Source organism: Ambystoma mexicanum, chromosome 5q (genome assembly GCF_040938575.1).
Source record: "Ambystoma mexicanum isolate Mex_15411 chromosome 5q, UKY_AmexF1_1, whole genome shotgun sequence".
Lineage (NCBI taxonomy): Eukaryota > Metazoa > Chordata > Amphibia > Caudata > Ambystomatidae > Ambystoma > Ambystoma mexicanum.
The window spans coordinates 1,348,242,849-1,348,258,275 of record NC_090933.1 but is presented as its reverse complement, the minus strand read 5'-3'; the positions used below and the strand labels follow the sequence as shown (position 1 = coordinate 1,348,258,275).

Genomic DNA, 15,427 nt, shown 5'->3' with positions numbered 1-15,427 from the left:
GGGTGTCAGCAAATTCAGTCAGTGTCCACCTCGTGTACCGCACCACGCCAGGCCGCTCCAAGTCCCAGTCATACAGGAGGTGGTCTGCCCTCAAGCCCCGGCGGCCATCTTGGTTTCACAGTTCGGGGCCCCCGGCCTTCAGCAAATTGCAGATTTTGTCCCACCAGACGGGCAGACGACAGCCCGGATTTCAGCCGGTCGCAGCCCACAGCCTCGCGGGCACAATCGCGGCGTTGATGTCGCTCGATGTCCCCAGGAATCAGGATAAAAGTACAGGATTGTGTCGGCGCTTACGGGAGCTCACTCGTCCTCACGTCCGCATCGCTCGCGCGCTAGCCACGCCCCCCCGACTGTTTATGTTTTGTGTAGCTGTCTATTTTCAGCTATTTGCAATTGAAGGGTGTGAATGGAAGCAGAAAATACTGCAGGAATCAAACTACAGTTTAACGGGTACTAGACATGCATCGTACTTTGAGAGGCTCGATATCGGATCTCTATGGAGAATTGATAGTGGCTAAAGGGAAAGGGACGGGAGGCTTGCGTAATAGATGGCAAAGTGATTTGGGGAGAGAGCTGGATGACGAATTGTGGACCAAACTGTGTAGAAGTGCATATAAGACCTCGATAGCATGCCAGTATAGACTCCATGGCATCAAACTGTTACATGGGTGGCAGTATGATCCTGTGAGGTTGTCCTTGATGTTCCCCGGGACAAACCTTGCTTGTTGGAGCGAGTGTGTGAGCGGGTGACACATATGGTATGATATGATATTTTATTTGTATCGCGCTCATACACAAGTGTTTCAGAGTGCGACTAGGCAAGGGAGGGGAACAGGAGAGAACACAACACAACACAACAACGATCTTACTAGGCCCAGTGACATTGAGAACACGCAAGTGCATGGGAAAGGGAAAAGGGAAAAAATGCATGGAATGGGGAGAGTGCAATGTGCGGAGCAGAGGAGAGCAGATACATAATCATAAATACAAATAATTAGAAAATAGAGGCAATAAACAGTGGTAGTGCAGCCAGCAAATGGCAAGTGCTGTGTTCAAGGCAGCAGACTGGGTAAGTTTGCTAAGTGCAGAAAAGAAGGAAATGGGGGTGGTGGCTTGTATGGGTACAGATACAGTCCGCAGTGGCCAGGAGGCAGTGCAGGAGGGAGGCAGTGTGAGCAGGTACCTGGGCCCAGGGGACAGAGGGTGGCCAGGTGCACAGTACCAAGGGAGAGCTGATCAGCGGGGAAGAGGGGGAGCAAAGCCAGAAGCAAAGAGGAAGGTCTTGCGGTGCTTCCAGAACCGGAGATGGTTCTCCTCAAGTTTTAGAGTGTCAGGGTGGCTGTCCCAGAGGGACGCCACAGCCGCAGGTGGAGATCGACCCCCAGCTTGTTGCTTTGAAAAACGATTGACCCGGTGGGAGTTAGTGGTAGAGGAGCGATGAGCTTGAGAGGGGAGGTATTTGTGGATGGATAGCTGAAAATATTTTGGACCCACGGCCCAGAAAGCCTTATTGACAATGCAGAGGGTTTTGAATTTAATCCTTGCATCCATAGGGAGCCAATGTAGAGGTTTCAGAGCTGGAAAGATATGATCCCAGGGCTTGAGGCCGAGGACAAGTCTTGCAGTCCTGTTCTGGATTAGTTGCTAAGGGCGGAGAGTAGAGGCAGGTAGATTTAGAAAGAGGCTATTACAATAGTCCAACCTAGAGAGAACCAGAGCATGGGAGACAGTGAGCTTCTGAGGGAAGGAGAGGAAAGGCAGCATACCTCTGAGGAGGTGCAGTAGGAAGTTAGACTCTTTAGAGACCTCAGAGATATGGGTGAAGAAGGAAAGTGTGGAGTCAAAGATGACCCCGAGTTTATGCAGAAAAGTCCAGGATTTCTGGAATGAGGTTCTGGAATGGATAACGGACCACAATGGGACTCATCGGGTCTTGGACCCAATGCTTACACTGTTCAGCCTTGTAGGAAAGGCCCACATATGTTACCTATTTCATTTTTGGTGGCCAGGACATGTCTGACAATCTATTGAAAAGGATATTTTTACCTACGGAAAGGGTATGGTCAACAAAGGTGAGGGAGTTGTGCGTTATGGAAAATATTTCAAGGATGCAGCATGATATCATCCCCCACATGGGGATAGATAAGGCCCCTCTTCTCTGAAAGTATAAGCCTACGGTCTAATTGGGTGGTGCCTGGAGTCGTCTTTGGAGGCCGGCCAAGGGGCTGTGATACAGTGTGTGTGGGAAAAGTGGTTATATAATACGCAAGTTTGTGAGCTTGAGGTAGACTCCACAGGAGCTGATTGGAGGGGGTTTTGGTATTTTGGTTTAAAGTGATTGGAACATATATTGTAAGTAATGGTCATTGTTAACTCTATGAAAATCAAATCTTTAATAAAAGTGAATTTTCAAAAGAAATGTAGCAAAGTTAGAGATCTTGATGTGACATAAATAATGAGCATGCTACACAATGTATTATCTCCCTGATGAATGTCGTGTACCAACTGGAAAAGACAGAAACATGTCGGATACAGACATGTATAAGATTCATCATATGCTCTAATAAAGAGATTCATTCTTCAAGTGTACTAAAAGTGTAGTTTAATTTTCAATACTCTCATGTGGAAGATATGTGATTGTGTCTCAATTAACTGGGAATGTGTGTGTGAGCATGTGTTTAAAGTATATGTTTGTTATGTTTGCTTTATGTGTTGATGTAGTATTGCTGTATTTTTAATGAAAAGTAATTAAGCATGAAAAATGTGGACATTCCTGCATCACTAGTTTTGTTTTTTTAAATGATTTAAATGAAGTCTACTTTTTAACTTTACAGCATAATCTTTGTTGTTGGAGTCCGATACATTGCCCCAGAGAATTGTAATTCCAGTCCCCACAAGGCAAAGCCACTCTTGCCCCAGTTATTGTGCCAGCATTCACCTGTGCTTTAGTCGTGCTTCACTGGCATAACAGATTTAAAGGGCCATCCTGTTTTATTCCTGCAGGCAATGTACAGTTCCCTAAACAGTTAGCATGTCCCTGCTCATCACACCAGCGTGAAGATGTGTATTAATGGTGCTACACCTGCGAGGAATTATTTAATGTGATATCATGATTTGTTTCCTGCTATTCCACTGGTTTTGCACTAAAATCATACAATCTCATGCTGTGCTCTAGACCCCACCCCCCAGAAAACATGAATGCCAGTAGGGCAATGTGGAGCAACATTGCCATGATAGTCCTTTGAATTGTATTGAGTCTTCATTGCTGTGCCCGGTTTTCCTGGGGCACCCCCTACTTAGTGCTGTTACTGCAAATGGAGACAACTATCCCTGGACCAGGAAACACAGGAAAAAGCACAGGGGCAAAGTATAGTACAAAACTGTTCCATTTCATCCGGGAGAGTCTGGCCCTACACATGCATTAAAGAAACACACCTGGCAAACATCTGCACTCAGAAAGCAGGGAACTAGTGGACTACTGGGATGTGATGGGGAGGTGGAGGAATGGGAGAAATGGTTTCAAGGGCTAATCATATTATAAGGACAGTACAGACTTAACAGCAGGGAAACATGTTCTTCACCTCTCTTCTTGGTCACTCTTTGGTAACTAGTGCCCACCATGTACCTATTTGTTTTCTAGTGGCCCCCTAGGCAGCTGATTGGTCCTGGTTACCCCCTGCTTAAGTGTTTGTTCAGTGGTGGCTCCTGTGTAAATACGTGTTCACTAGTGACCGCTCTCTGAATATTTGTTCAATGCTGGTCCTACTCCAGGCATCTATTCTCCATCATCATCCTTCTCCTAACTCTCTCCCATCCTTAACTCAGGGATTGCATGCTCATCTTGGCTGGACTCTGCACAAAACCTCCACCCCCCTCCTATGCATCACTATGCGCTTGAACCCACGTGAAAGACACTTGCTGCCCCATCTTACTGTATGCTCTGTTTATTCCCTCCTCCTCGTCTTCTACTCTTACTACAGGACCCTGAAGTGCTCAGTCCATCTTCAAAAAGGCTCTTTTCTATCGGCCACTTCTATGCTCAGGACCCCCAGCTTGCAGTGGCGGGAATCTCTTATACTTGGATTTCCTGCGATGGCACTGCCATGCTTAAGGCACTCCAGCTTGGCTCTGCTTCCTTACTCCATTCCCATAGCATGGCATAGCATGTCCAAAGAGGCAGGTGGCTCAGTAGAATAATGGATAGGCCCTACAGCGCAGCACCTCTGCCACATTCCCCTTAAACTCCACCCTCCCTGGTGTTGATGTCTTACTCGACTCTCTTCCCACGGAAGCCCTCGTTGCTCTCAAGGGTGCCATTAATCTGCCTAAAGCTTCCTGCAACTGCCAGAGTGGACCTGATGCTCTCTGACCACCTTCTCTCACTTCCCTCCACAGCATTCTGACCAATGTTTAAGACAAATCCCTCAACCATACGTTTCTCTTTTCTCCCTCATCCTATGAACCTCACCATTAACTTCTCCGTCCATCCACTCTCCCCTGCATTTCAATATCTTTGGTCGCCATCCATTCCCCGACCCACCCTCCCAAGTTGAGGCTTGACTGGCACCTCACCAATCCAAGCTCAGATCAGATCCTCTCTTTTAAACATGGTACCAGAAAACAACCTCTTCATTTAATCAGCCTTAATTAACTACAACCTGGCACTCATCGACCCATTTGAACACCACCTCCCTGCTTGCACATTTTCTACAACCTCTCATGGCTGCTACCATGGATAATACCTGAGCTTTTCTACATAAAAAGTGCACCTGCACTTACTGCGTTTGCATACATCCTTCTCCCCATACTACTATAGTCTTATAATGAAGCATGCTGTCCCTCACCAGCAGTATGAATGCAGCTAAGGTAACCTTCTTCATCAACCTCATCAATCCCCGCAAACCCTACTCTACCCTCCTGGGCACGCTGTCCCTCACCAGCACTATGAATGCAGCTAAGGTAACCTTCAGCATATACCTCATCAATCCCTGCAAACCCTCCTCTACCATCCAGGGCATGTTGTCCCTCACCAGCACTATGAATGCAGCTAAATTAACCTTCTTCATCAACCTCATCAATCCCTGAAAACCCTCCTCTACCCTCCAGGGCAGGCTGTCCCTCACTAGCACTATGAAAGCAGCTAAGTTACCTTCTTCATCAATCCCTGCAAACCCTCCTCTACCATCCAGGGCATGCTGTCCCTCACAGCACTATGAAAGCAGCTAAGTTACCTTCTTCATCAATCCCTGCAAACCCTCCTCTACCATCCAGGGCATGCTGTCCCTCACAGCACTATGAAAGCAGCTAAGTTACCTTCTTCATCAATCCCTGCAAACCCTCCTCTACCATCCAGGGCATGCTGTCCCTCACAGCACTATGAAAGCAGCTAAGTTACCTTCTTCATCAATCCCTGCAAACCCTCCTCTACCCTCCAGGGCAGGCTGTCCCTCACCAGCACTATGAATGCAGCTAAGGTAACTGTCTTCATCAATCTTATCCATCCCCGCAAATCCTCCTCTACCATCCAGGGCATGTTGTCCCTCACCAGCACTATGAATGCAGCTAAGGTAACTGTCTTCATCAATCTTATCCATCCCCGCAAATCCTCCTCTACCATCCAGGGCATGTTGTCCCTCACCAGCACTATGAATGCAACTAAGTTAACCTCCTTCAACCTCATCAATCCCCGCAAACCCTCTGCTACCCTCCAGGGTGTAAAGACTGGAGGGGGGGTCTGTACTTCTGCTCTCTATATGGTAGAGGAGAGGCACAGAGGACCCCAGCCAAGATTCTCTATTAGGGTAGCAATGGACGAGCAATCAAGGCCTAGCTTCTCAGGAGGTGATGCAGGCTGGTTCTTAAGTACGGTGTAGTCCCCAAACCCCCACAAAGGAATGTCCACACACTGTATTAGTTAAAACACAGTCTTTATATAATTAATATTCAAGGTTATGTACACAATCACAATAACTCACTTTGTGCTCATACAATGGCAAATATATACAGTTCTAAGTGGTACCACAATTATTATTAGATTTCATTAAAGTGCATCAACTGTACTCTGGTTAAATGTCACACAAATCACTTAATAAAGGTAACCAACAATAGACATAGGAGGAAAGGTTTGGCCATTTATTTCTCCAAGATATCCACGGTTTGTGATACCTTCTCCATCCTCTTCTCCCGACCCCGGGCTCCCATTTTATTCCCTCCGCTTTCACCTTTACTCCACCATATTTTTGCTTATTCTCCTTAACATATTCTACAGAACTGGCTCACCTCCGAAAAACTGTAAACCGGCCCACCCAAGAATTCTCAAAGAGCAGGAAATCACCGGCATAAGCGAGCCAGGACATTTTCAGATTGCCGTATTTTGGAGGAATAAAAACTGCAGGAACCAAAAATTCATTAATACGTGAACCATAAAGATTAAAAAGGCAGCGCACCAAAAAACATCCCTGTCTTAGACCTGAATGTGATTCTATTCTTCTTGCTAAGAGGGCCCGCGTTATTCAATCGCATCCTAATGCCGTATTTGCATGGAGCTTCATTATGAGGCTCAATAGCCCAGGTGGCAGTCCCCCCTCATTGAGTTTCCAGCATCGTCTTCTGCGGTCAATTCCATCGAAGGCCGCAGAGAGGTCTTTTGAAGCCAAATATGTGCAACATGCCAAGTCGGCACACATCGATTTCTGTATCGCTCTCAGAACAAGACCATTAATATTAGTTGAGTGGCCCTTTCGGAAGCTCGTCTGATTTTTTGTAATCTATAGACAGAGGAAGCCCATGTCTCCAGATGTTGAAGTTAGAGGGACGCAAAGATTTTACTGTCCACATCAATCAGGGAGATTGGACGATAATGCTTTAGTACGATCCTCGCTCACCTCTTAGAAATTGGCACAACATGGGCATCCTCCCAAGATTTCGGGAAGATACGTAAGGCAACAATGCTCCTAAATAAAGCAGTGAGAGCATTTTCCCACTTAACTGGGTGTGCCTTTAGTGTGCTCTTTGTTAGGCCATTTGAGCCAGGAGCCCTCAATATTTTACAGCTTTTAATAATTTTTAAGACCTCTGCGACTTCGATTGGCATAAGCTACTGTGAGTCACCCAACACAATCGGACGAGCCAAGTTGTCCTTCCTCGGTGTATACAGCTCATTGAAAAATGTAATCCATACAGGCTGAGGGACTGTATTCAATTGGCTAAAAGTATTAATTTCATCCTGAGAGTTTGTCAGCTCACAAAAAGCTCTCACATCCTTTTTTAAGAGAACTTGGAACATGGACTCAGCATCTTTTTTCAACAGCGCTACACTCCTAGTATTAGCGGCTCAAAGGGTAAAAAGAAAAAACCTGCAGTCACCAAAATCCGTTCAACTGTTCAAGCTATTTACACTGTTGCAGACCCAAATCACCGGCGGTTTAATGTGTTCGCTGAGTTCGCAGAGTGCTGACAGATCGGCACGATCAAATCTCGAATGATACACATACTGCTGTTCGGCTCTATCACCTCAACACTCCCCCGAATTAAGTTCCAAATACCGGCCAGATTGGTTACGGCCCTCCCTCGCAACGTGTGGTAATTGGAGTCCTCGAACCGACGCACAGCGCAGGGCAGAGGCGAGGCAGAGGCGGAAGCGAGGTAGAGGTGACAGCTCACAGAAGGCAGAACACAATCATATAGACCTTTGTGGAGATGGGTCGGTGTGCACTTCTGGGTGTTTTACGAATGGTTTGAAGAAATGTGTCAGCCATGCGTGTTCCCGTGCTCCATACTGAGCGAGCCATTTATGGTATTAGTGTTTAAAGGCTGTCATTACATGGACATCATTATTGACCTCCCCATGGCCAGATAGAATGCTCAGAATACAGTCAATAACTCTTATTAGAACCCAGGGTGGGGGGGGGACCAATCAGGTTGCTCAGATCGCGGGATGGATCCCACGATCCAAGCCTGCATTGAAAGTAACCTGAGGGCGGCTTCCCACACCCTACCCTCTTCCTTCTCTTACCCTTTCCCGTCCCTCCCCACACTCACTCACCTGAGGCCTTTAGCAGCGCTGCTGCCGCTCCTGTTGCTGATCCGTCTTCATGCTGGCTGTCATGGAAATAGAAGAGGGGCTCCACTTGAAGCCCCGTCTTCCAGCTTCGTGGAGCTATCTTGTTTCCATGAGGCATCCCATTCATTCATTCATACAAAAGACATGGCTATCAGCACCTTACTGGATTGGCAACCCGGGTGCTTGTGGCGCTAGCCCTTTAAGGGCGCGCACGCGACGGGGTGACGTTCACTCCGATGGGTGCACCGTATAAATAAACGGGGCGTTCCCGGTGGCCGCAGAGCCACCGGGGAGCCCACACCAGCAACGCCTTGTGTCCTTGTCTTTATCTCACGGGAGTGGGGGGCTCACGGGAGATGCTGGCGGGACACTGCCAACAGTGGGGACGACGGATCGGATCCATCCCCGGGACAGGCGGTGATGTTCGCTAATGCGCAGATGATCAAAAGTGAGAGCATTGTGCGAAATCGGACCGTGGAGAGGGGAGTGAGACATGCGGTCGGCGGCCATTTTGGTGAATAGGCCCTGGGTGGTCACAGCTTCGTAACGAAGCTCCAGTAAGCCATCCAAGCCCAATTTTTGGATTGGATTTTGATAATGATTCATTGACATTTTCACTGTTTTTCACCGAGTACATGGGTGAGGCACTCAAGGAGGCCTGCTGGATGCACGTTGGGGGGCCCACCCTGTTCAATGTTTGGATCCTTCACCCTCTGCCTGTGTGCCTAATCTACCTTTGTGGATCTGCCTGTGCCTTACTGCAGTGGAGGAACATTGCCATTTGTAGGCTGCCTGTGGAGAAATTCAGGGAGCCATCTCGTGTCTGGTGTTGAGTTGCGGCCCCATTATTTGTACATCCCTGGGGTGCCTGTGCGCTTACCACCACGAGCCAAGCTGCTGCGGCTGCCGCACAACAACCGGCTGCTCCTGTACCACAGCCTCCACCTAACCTGCCGCCAAGACCCTTGTTCAAGCCACCTGCTGCCCTACAACCAATGCCTGAGTTTGATGTCTCGGGCACGCCATCAAGTTTGGGACCAAGGTGGAAAATGTGGATAGACAGACTTGAGATGTACTTCAGGGCCACGTTGGAGACTAGTGATGACAGTAAGATGGCCACCCTCCTGTATTCTGCAGGCCCTGCGGTGCATGAAATATTTCTGTCCCAGTTGATGGATCATTTGCGGTGGCGAAGGATGCGCTCCACAATCATTTTCTGCCGATGGCAAATGCAGATTATGAACGTTTCCTCATGGGGGCTGCGCAACAAAAGCATGATGAGACTCTTGATGTCTTCTATGGGAAGCTGCGCAGACTGGAGGTGCCATGTGCATGGAATGATACAGACACCACGATTCGGAATCAGCTCATACAAGGGTGTGCGTCTGGTAAGCTGCAGCGCCAAATCTTTCGAGAGCCTGGCATCACTCTTCTCCGCATTCGAGAACTTGGCAGGTGCCATGACGTGTCCGAGCTGCCGGCAACTCAAATGGAAGCTGGAGTGCGGCCCAGCAAGGTGGAAGAGGTCTCAGCAGTCGGCAGAGGCCTTGGGTTTAGACGCCCGGCGAGTGGCCAAGGACCAAGACCACAAGCAGGGAACAACTCGTGCCCAAAGTGCGGATACGATCTCCCTCACCCAGCGGAGTGCCCAGCCACCGGCATGAAGTGTGGCTGATGTGAGGGTGCAGACCATTATGCCAGGATGTGTAGGACCACAGCCCCGAAGGTGATTCCCAGGGGCCCCATCCGGGCTGGTTTCTTCCACCCCCAGAGGGCTTTTAATGTCACCCAGATCGACCAGGGTGATGAGGGTGCACCTCAGGAGGGTGATGAGGAGGAAGAGGACGAAGAAAAGGTTTTTTTTGTGTCCAGCATTGGCGTCCTGAAAAATCATTCCAAGAGACAGCCCAGGTGTAATGCGTTGTTCAATGGGGACTCAATACCAATGCTGGTGGACACTGGTGCGTCAGTTAATGTGATGGCCAGACAACACTATGACTCTATGCAAGCACCGCCAACGATGACTGCCCCAAGGGCACTCCTCTTCACCTTTGGAGGCGACCAGCCAATTCCCCTAGACGGTGTGTTTGTGGCAGGGGTTCAGTACGGCGACTCATCTGTCAGTGCCAGATTTTACGTCACAGCTGTGAGCAACAACACACTACTGTGCTCTGCGGCATCAGAGGCCCTTGGCATCGTGACATTTGCATACTCTGTATACCGTGATGACATACAGGTGTTGTTGGTCAAGCACATTGCCCTGTTTGAAGAAATAGGACAGATGGTGGGTGAACCTGTACGGCTACACATCGAGGAATCAATTCAACCAGTGGGCCCTTAAACATCGGCGAGTACCCTTCCACCTCAGAGATCTGGTGGATCAGGAGCTGGACAACCTCGTAGGCTTGGGCATCATCGAGAAGGTTGAAGGCCCCACCCCGTGCGTCCCCCCCATTGTCATTGCCCGCAAGCCCAAGCAACCCAACGCGGTAAGAATCTGCGTGGACATGCGCCTCCCGAACAAGGCCATAAAGAGGGAGCGGCACCTAAACCCCACCATTGACGACATTATAGCAGAACTGCAGGGGGCGAAATTCTTCTCTAAATTAAATCTAAGAGCGGAATATCATCAGGTGGTCCTGCACCCCGAGTCCCGCTATATAACAACCTTCACCACTCATCAGGAGTTGTACAAATACAAGAGACTGAGCTTTGGGGTCTCCTCGGCAGCGGAGGTATTCCAGAACATCATTAGAGGGGCATTGGTGGATCTGGATGGAGTTCTTAATATCAGCGATGACATCCTGTATACGCCAAGTCTGAAGCAGAACACCTGGCATGCCTGGCAAAGACATTCGAGCGCCTTCGCTCGCTGGGACTCACCCTGCAGAAGGACAAATGCGAATTTCTCAAAACTACCATCAAGTTTTTTGGTTTTGTCTTCAAGGCGGATGGCGTATCACCTGATCCCTGCAAGGTGAGGGAAATAAAGGAGGCCCGACCACCGGAGGATGTCGCTGAGGTGAGGAGCTTCCTGGGCATGGTCACATATTGTGGCCGCTTCATCCGTAATTTGGCATCCCTCTCGGAGCCGTTAAGGACAATGATGAAGAAAGACACTGTGTGGCAGTGGGGGCCGCTTGAACAAGCAGCGTTCGATGACATTAAGAGTGCCCTGGCTGCTGAGGATACAATGGCGTTTTTTGATCCGAGCCTACAGACGGAGATCGTTGTTGATGCGAGCCCCTATGGCTTGGGGGCAGTCCTCACCCAAGTCGGAAGTGATGTGGAAGTCCGCCCGATCGCATACGCAAGCAAGGCACTCTCCGATACCGAGCAACGGTATTCACAAATTGAGCGAGAAGCCTTGGCGGTGCTATGGGGATGCAGACATTTTCGCCTATACATCCTGGGGCATCCGGTGACTGTAGTTACGGACCACAAGCCTCTGTAACCCATCAGGCCACTAGTGAGGATAGAACGCTGGATGCTCGCGCTCCTCGAGTATGGAGTGTCCCTGATATATCGTCCGGGGGTTAACAATGCGGCGGACTACCTCTCCAGACATCCAAGAGGGAGCTCTCAGTTGTCCACGTCAGCCGAGGAGGCAGATGAACATGTTCGTTGAAACATTGAAACGGCGACCCCTAACTCGATGCAGGTGGAGGAGCTAGAGCTCGCGTCAAAGGAGGACGAATTCTTTGCAATACTAAAAACGGCCATGGAGCAAGGTGCCTGGAAGACTGTGTTGGAGGCTCTATGTTGGAGGCTCTAGGCCGAAGAACAAATGACGCCAAAGTGGCTCTGGAGCAACTCTGGCGGGTGCACGAAGAACTGACATTCTCAGAATCAGGGCTCCTACTGAGGGGAGACAGGATCGTGGTCCCCCAGGCCAAGGTTCATTCAAGTTATCGCCTTGGCGCACCAAGGTCATCAAGGCGCCCCCAAGACAAACGCTCGTCTCCGCCAAAAGGTGTGGTTCCCAGAGCTGGAACGGAGAGTGGAGGAGTTCAAGGCATCGTGTGTGTGGTGCCAAGCCGCGTCACCGGCGCAGCACGAACCCTCCATCGAAACGATGCCCAGAAGGACCAGACCATGGGAAGTGGTGCATGCCGATTTTGGGTCCACAACTAGGGGCACCCACTTCCTGGTAGTGGTGGATGAGTGGTCTTGGTACCCCGAGGTTGAGTTTGTAGAATCAGTGGTTTTTGACAAGGTGGTACATGGCCTACCCACTGTATTGTGCTCCGACAATGGGGCGCCCTTCCAAGGAGAGAATTTCGCAGATCTCATGAAGGACTATGGCATCCAGCACAGAAAAGTCACGCCGCTCTGACCTCGGGCGAATGGAGAGGCAGAGCGCATGATGCGTACCCTAAACAAAGTGTTTAGGATTGCTCAAGGAAAGGGTGAGTGCCTACAAAGGGCGCTGTATGTGTTTCTGAGGGGATACTGCACGACACCCCACTCATCCACGGGTGTAGCACCAGCGGAGGCTCTATTCCAGCGATGCCCGAGAGACATTATACCCGAGAGCCGGCTGTCAACGACAATGATCAAGTGGAGGAGGAGAGAATGGCAAGGACTCAAATGGAAAACAACAGAAGAGGTTTGAGACCCCCAAGAATTGCCCCGGGGGACGAGGTGCTGGTGAGAAATCGTCACCCCCAGGGCAAACTGTCTCTAACGTATGAACCAGCTCCCTTGGACGTCGTGGTGGTCAAGGGCTCTATGGTGACGGCATCTGATGGAACAGCACCAGTGACTAGGAACGCCAGTTTCTTCAAGAGGCTGGGGGAGCCGAGGCCGGAAGCCATGGAAGACCGGGACATTGAGGATGCACTGAATGAAGGTGGTGGTCAAAACCCCACAGTGGACTCTCCTTCACGTGGGGGGCCAAGCGAAGGGACACCGGCCAGAGATGTAGGCAGGAGGTAGCCCCTGAAAACGGGGCGCGGGAAACCTGCCCGTCTTGCAGACTATGTGATGGACTGAGATGCAAGGTTGGTTGGTAGCTATGTCCCGTCTGTTAACACAAATGGCCATAGGGGGATCCAGGGTGGCTGTCATTAAACGGGGGATTATTGGGGTGTTAATGTATGCTGTGTAATGTGTGATAGTTAGATCCTCTCTTTTTCAAGTTTTATTGTTATGGAAAAGGAGGAGTGTGGCGCTGGCCCTTTAAGGGCGCGCATGCGACGGGGTGACGTTCACTCTGTCGCGTGCACCGTATAGATAAACGGGGCGTTCCCGTTGGCCGCAGAGCCACCGGGGAGCCCACACAAGCAACACCTTGTGTCCGTGTCTTTATCTCACGGGAGTGGGGGGTTCATGGGAGATGCTGGTGGGACACCGCCAACAGTGCTCATAGCAATAATCACCCATTCCATGGGCTGGAACGGGTGGTAACGGCTGAAAAGAGCCTCGTTAAAGGCCCTCATACTATTACATTGGGCCCTGAGCCGTTAGCACCCGTTCCAGCCCGTGGGACAGGTGATTATTGCTTAACTATCACCCAGGAAATAATGCTGGCGTGCTAATAGCCAGATTTGGGAGTTGTTGCTTAATTAAAAGTACATACAAATATATTATTGTAAGACATTCCAGAGGATGGGTAAACCTTTGCATGATTAACGGAGCATAGACATATGTTCCATTAAGAGTTCAGGGGATGACTTCTTGAGCAGTAAAACAGTCTCTTTGCTCTGACATTCTTGAATTTAGGATGTAGAACTGACGTCAAGCTGGATGTAACATGTCTTCTATGTTATGTAAATCTGAAACCCATGTTGTGTTATACTTATGCTGGTTCCTTCAGGATATGCAGAAGGTCGACTAGGGGCTGGCAGGGGGTGGGGGGAGGTTTGGGTAGTTCTTGGGTAGGGCGTTGCATTCCATCATGACCTGAAGGTGAGCGTGAACTATTCAAATGTGTTGACGTTGAACCTGACGTCAATATCATGGTTGATAGCATTAGCCAGTGAGTTGCATTATAGCACCCCCGCCCCTTCCCCCCACCCTCCCATCGATCCCGATTTGGGTCAGCTTTTAGATTTAGTTGTACAGTCTTTCTAACCCAGGATGTTCAGCCTTTGGGTCTCGCCATTTCAAAGAATAGAGTGTGCCATCTTCCGCCCGTCACAAATATGGTGAGGAGTGGGTGCCTACATACCTATCCTCAAGTATAGCGATTACAAATGCAGACATTGTTAATGATTAAGATTGTGTGCACCAGTGTTAGTGATCTCTTACCTCCTACAGTAGAGTGTATTTTGAAACAGTAGGATTCTTCTGTTGAGCAGGTGGTTGTGGTCCTACAGTCAGCATTGTTAGTTACTGCAGTGCATGTGTAGCACTGCAAGGAATGTGCTGTGAAGGAAAAGAAAAAGAAACAGAGTGTAAGAAATCCTCTTTGGTCTGTGAGCTGAATGGTAAATCTCCTGCTTAGGCAGCTAGCGCGGCAGCTAGCCCGGCAGCCTGCCCGGATTCTAGCTTGGAAGCCAGCCAGGCAGCTACCCCAGCAGATAGCCCGGCAGCTAGTCCAGCAGTTGGCCTGGCAGCTATCCTGGATTCTAGTTTGGTAGCTAGCCCGGAATCTAGCCCGGTACCTATCCTGGCAGCTAGCCCGGTAGCTAGCCCGGCATCCTAGAATGGGAGAGCCTGCTCCCTTCATGGCTCTTATTTGCTAATAGATTTGAATGAGACACCTGAGCAATATTTGAATTTGGTGAGAACCACAGATGTCTACTCAGATTAAAAAGAGGTTTGGGGGTGAAAGTCAAATGCCAAGGAAAGCAAAGCCGCCAGACCCTACAACCTCAAGAGCGGGTGACACACACTAGATCCTCCCCAAGGGGGCTAAGGGCGTGGGCGACATGAAAACCACCCTCTCTGACCTCACGATAGAGAGAGCAGGGCATTAAGAGCCGCAGCTAGAACCTACACATCGTGGGAGTCAGTGAGAGACTTGCATCATCTTCATCAACAATAACCATGTATGGGGCATAACACCTTTAAGTGTACAAAGTCAGGCAACAATACAAGTTAATTCAGTGCCAAATGTCATAGAAAAAAAATCAAAAGAAAATGAAATGCCCTCCAAGAGAAATCACTCAAATGGAGGTTTCTACAATGAACAATTGACTTAAAAACCTAAAACGTGTCAGTGATAAAACAGCATTACAATTAACACAGTTGTATATTATACATGTACTACAATAGGAATTTACACGATAAAACCCTACATAAACCTGAATTGATTAGTAATATCAAAATAAAACTTGGTGGTTTGGGAAGCTCAATGATCATTCCAAGTGGAGAGGCAAGCTTGCAACCTCTGAGAGACTGTGCATCCTATATACCAGT

General features: G+C 49.2%; 1 protein-coding gene across 5 annotated transcripts in view; it reads right to left on the bottom strand.

Moving 5' to 3' along the window:
* Positions 1-15,427, bottom strand: part of LOC138498128 (toxin S6C6-like) — a 600,232-nt gene that overhangs the window by 52,620 nt on the left and 532,185 nt on the right. For all 5 annotated transcript variants that reach the window (XR_011278701.1, XM_069621992.1, XM_069621991.1 and 2 more), the window contains exon 2: positions 14,315-14,431. Coding sequence is in view for 4 of the 5 variants with exons in the window: in XM_069621992.1 (XP_069478093.1) it covers positions 14,315-14,431 (117 nt within the window). In the remaining variant the exon portion in view is untranslated. The remainder of the gene's footprint in view (positions 1-14,314; positions 14,432-15,427) is intronic.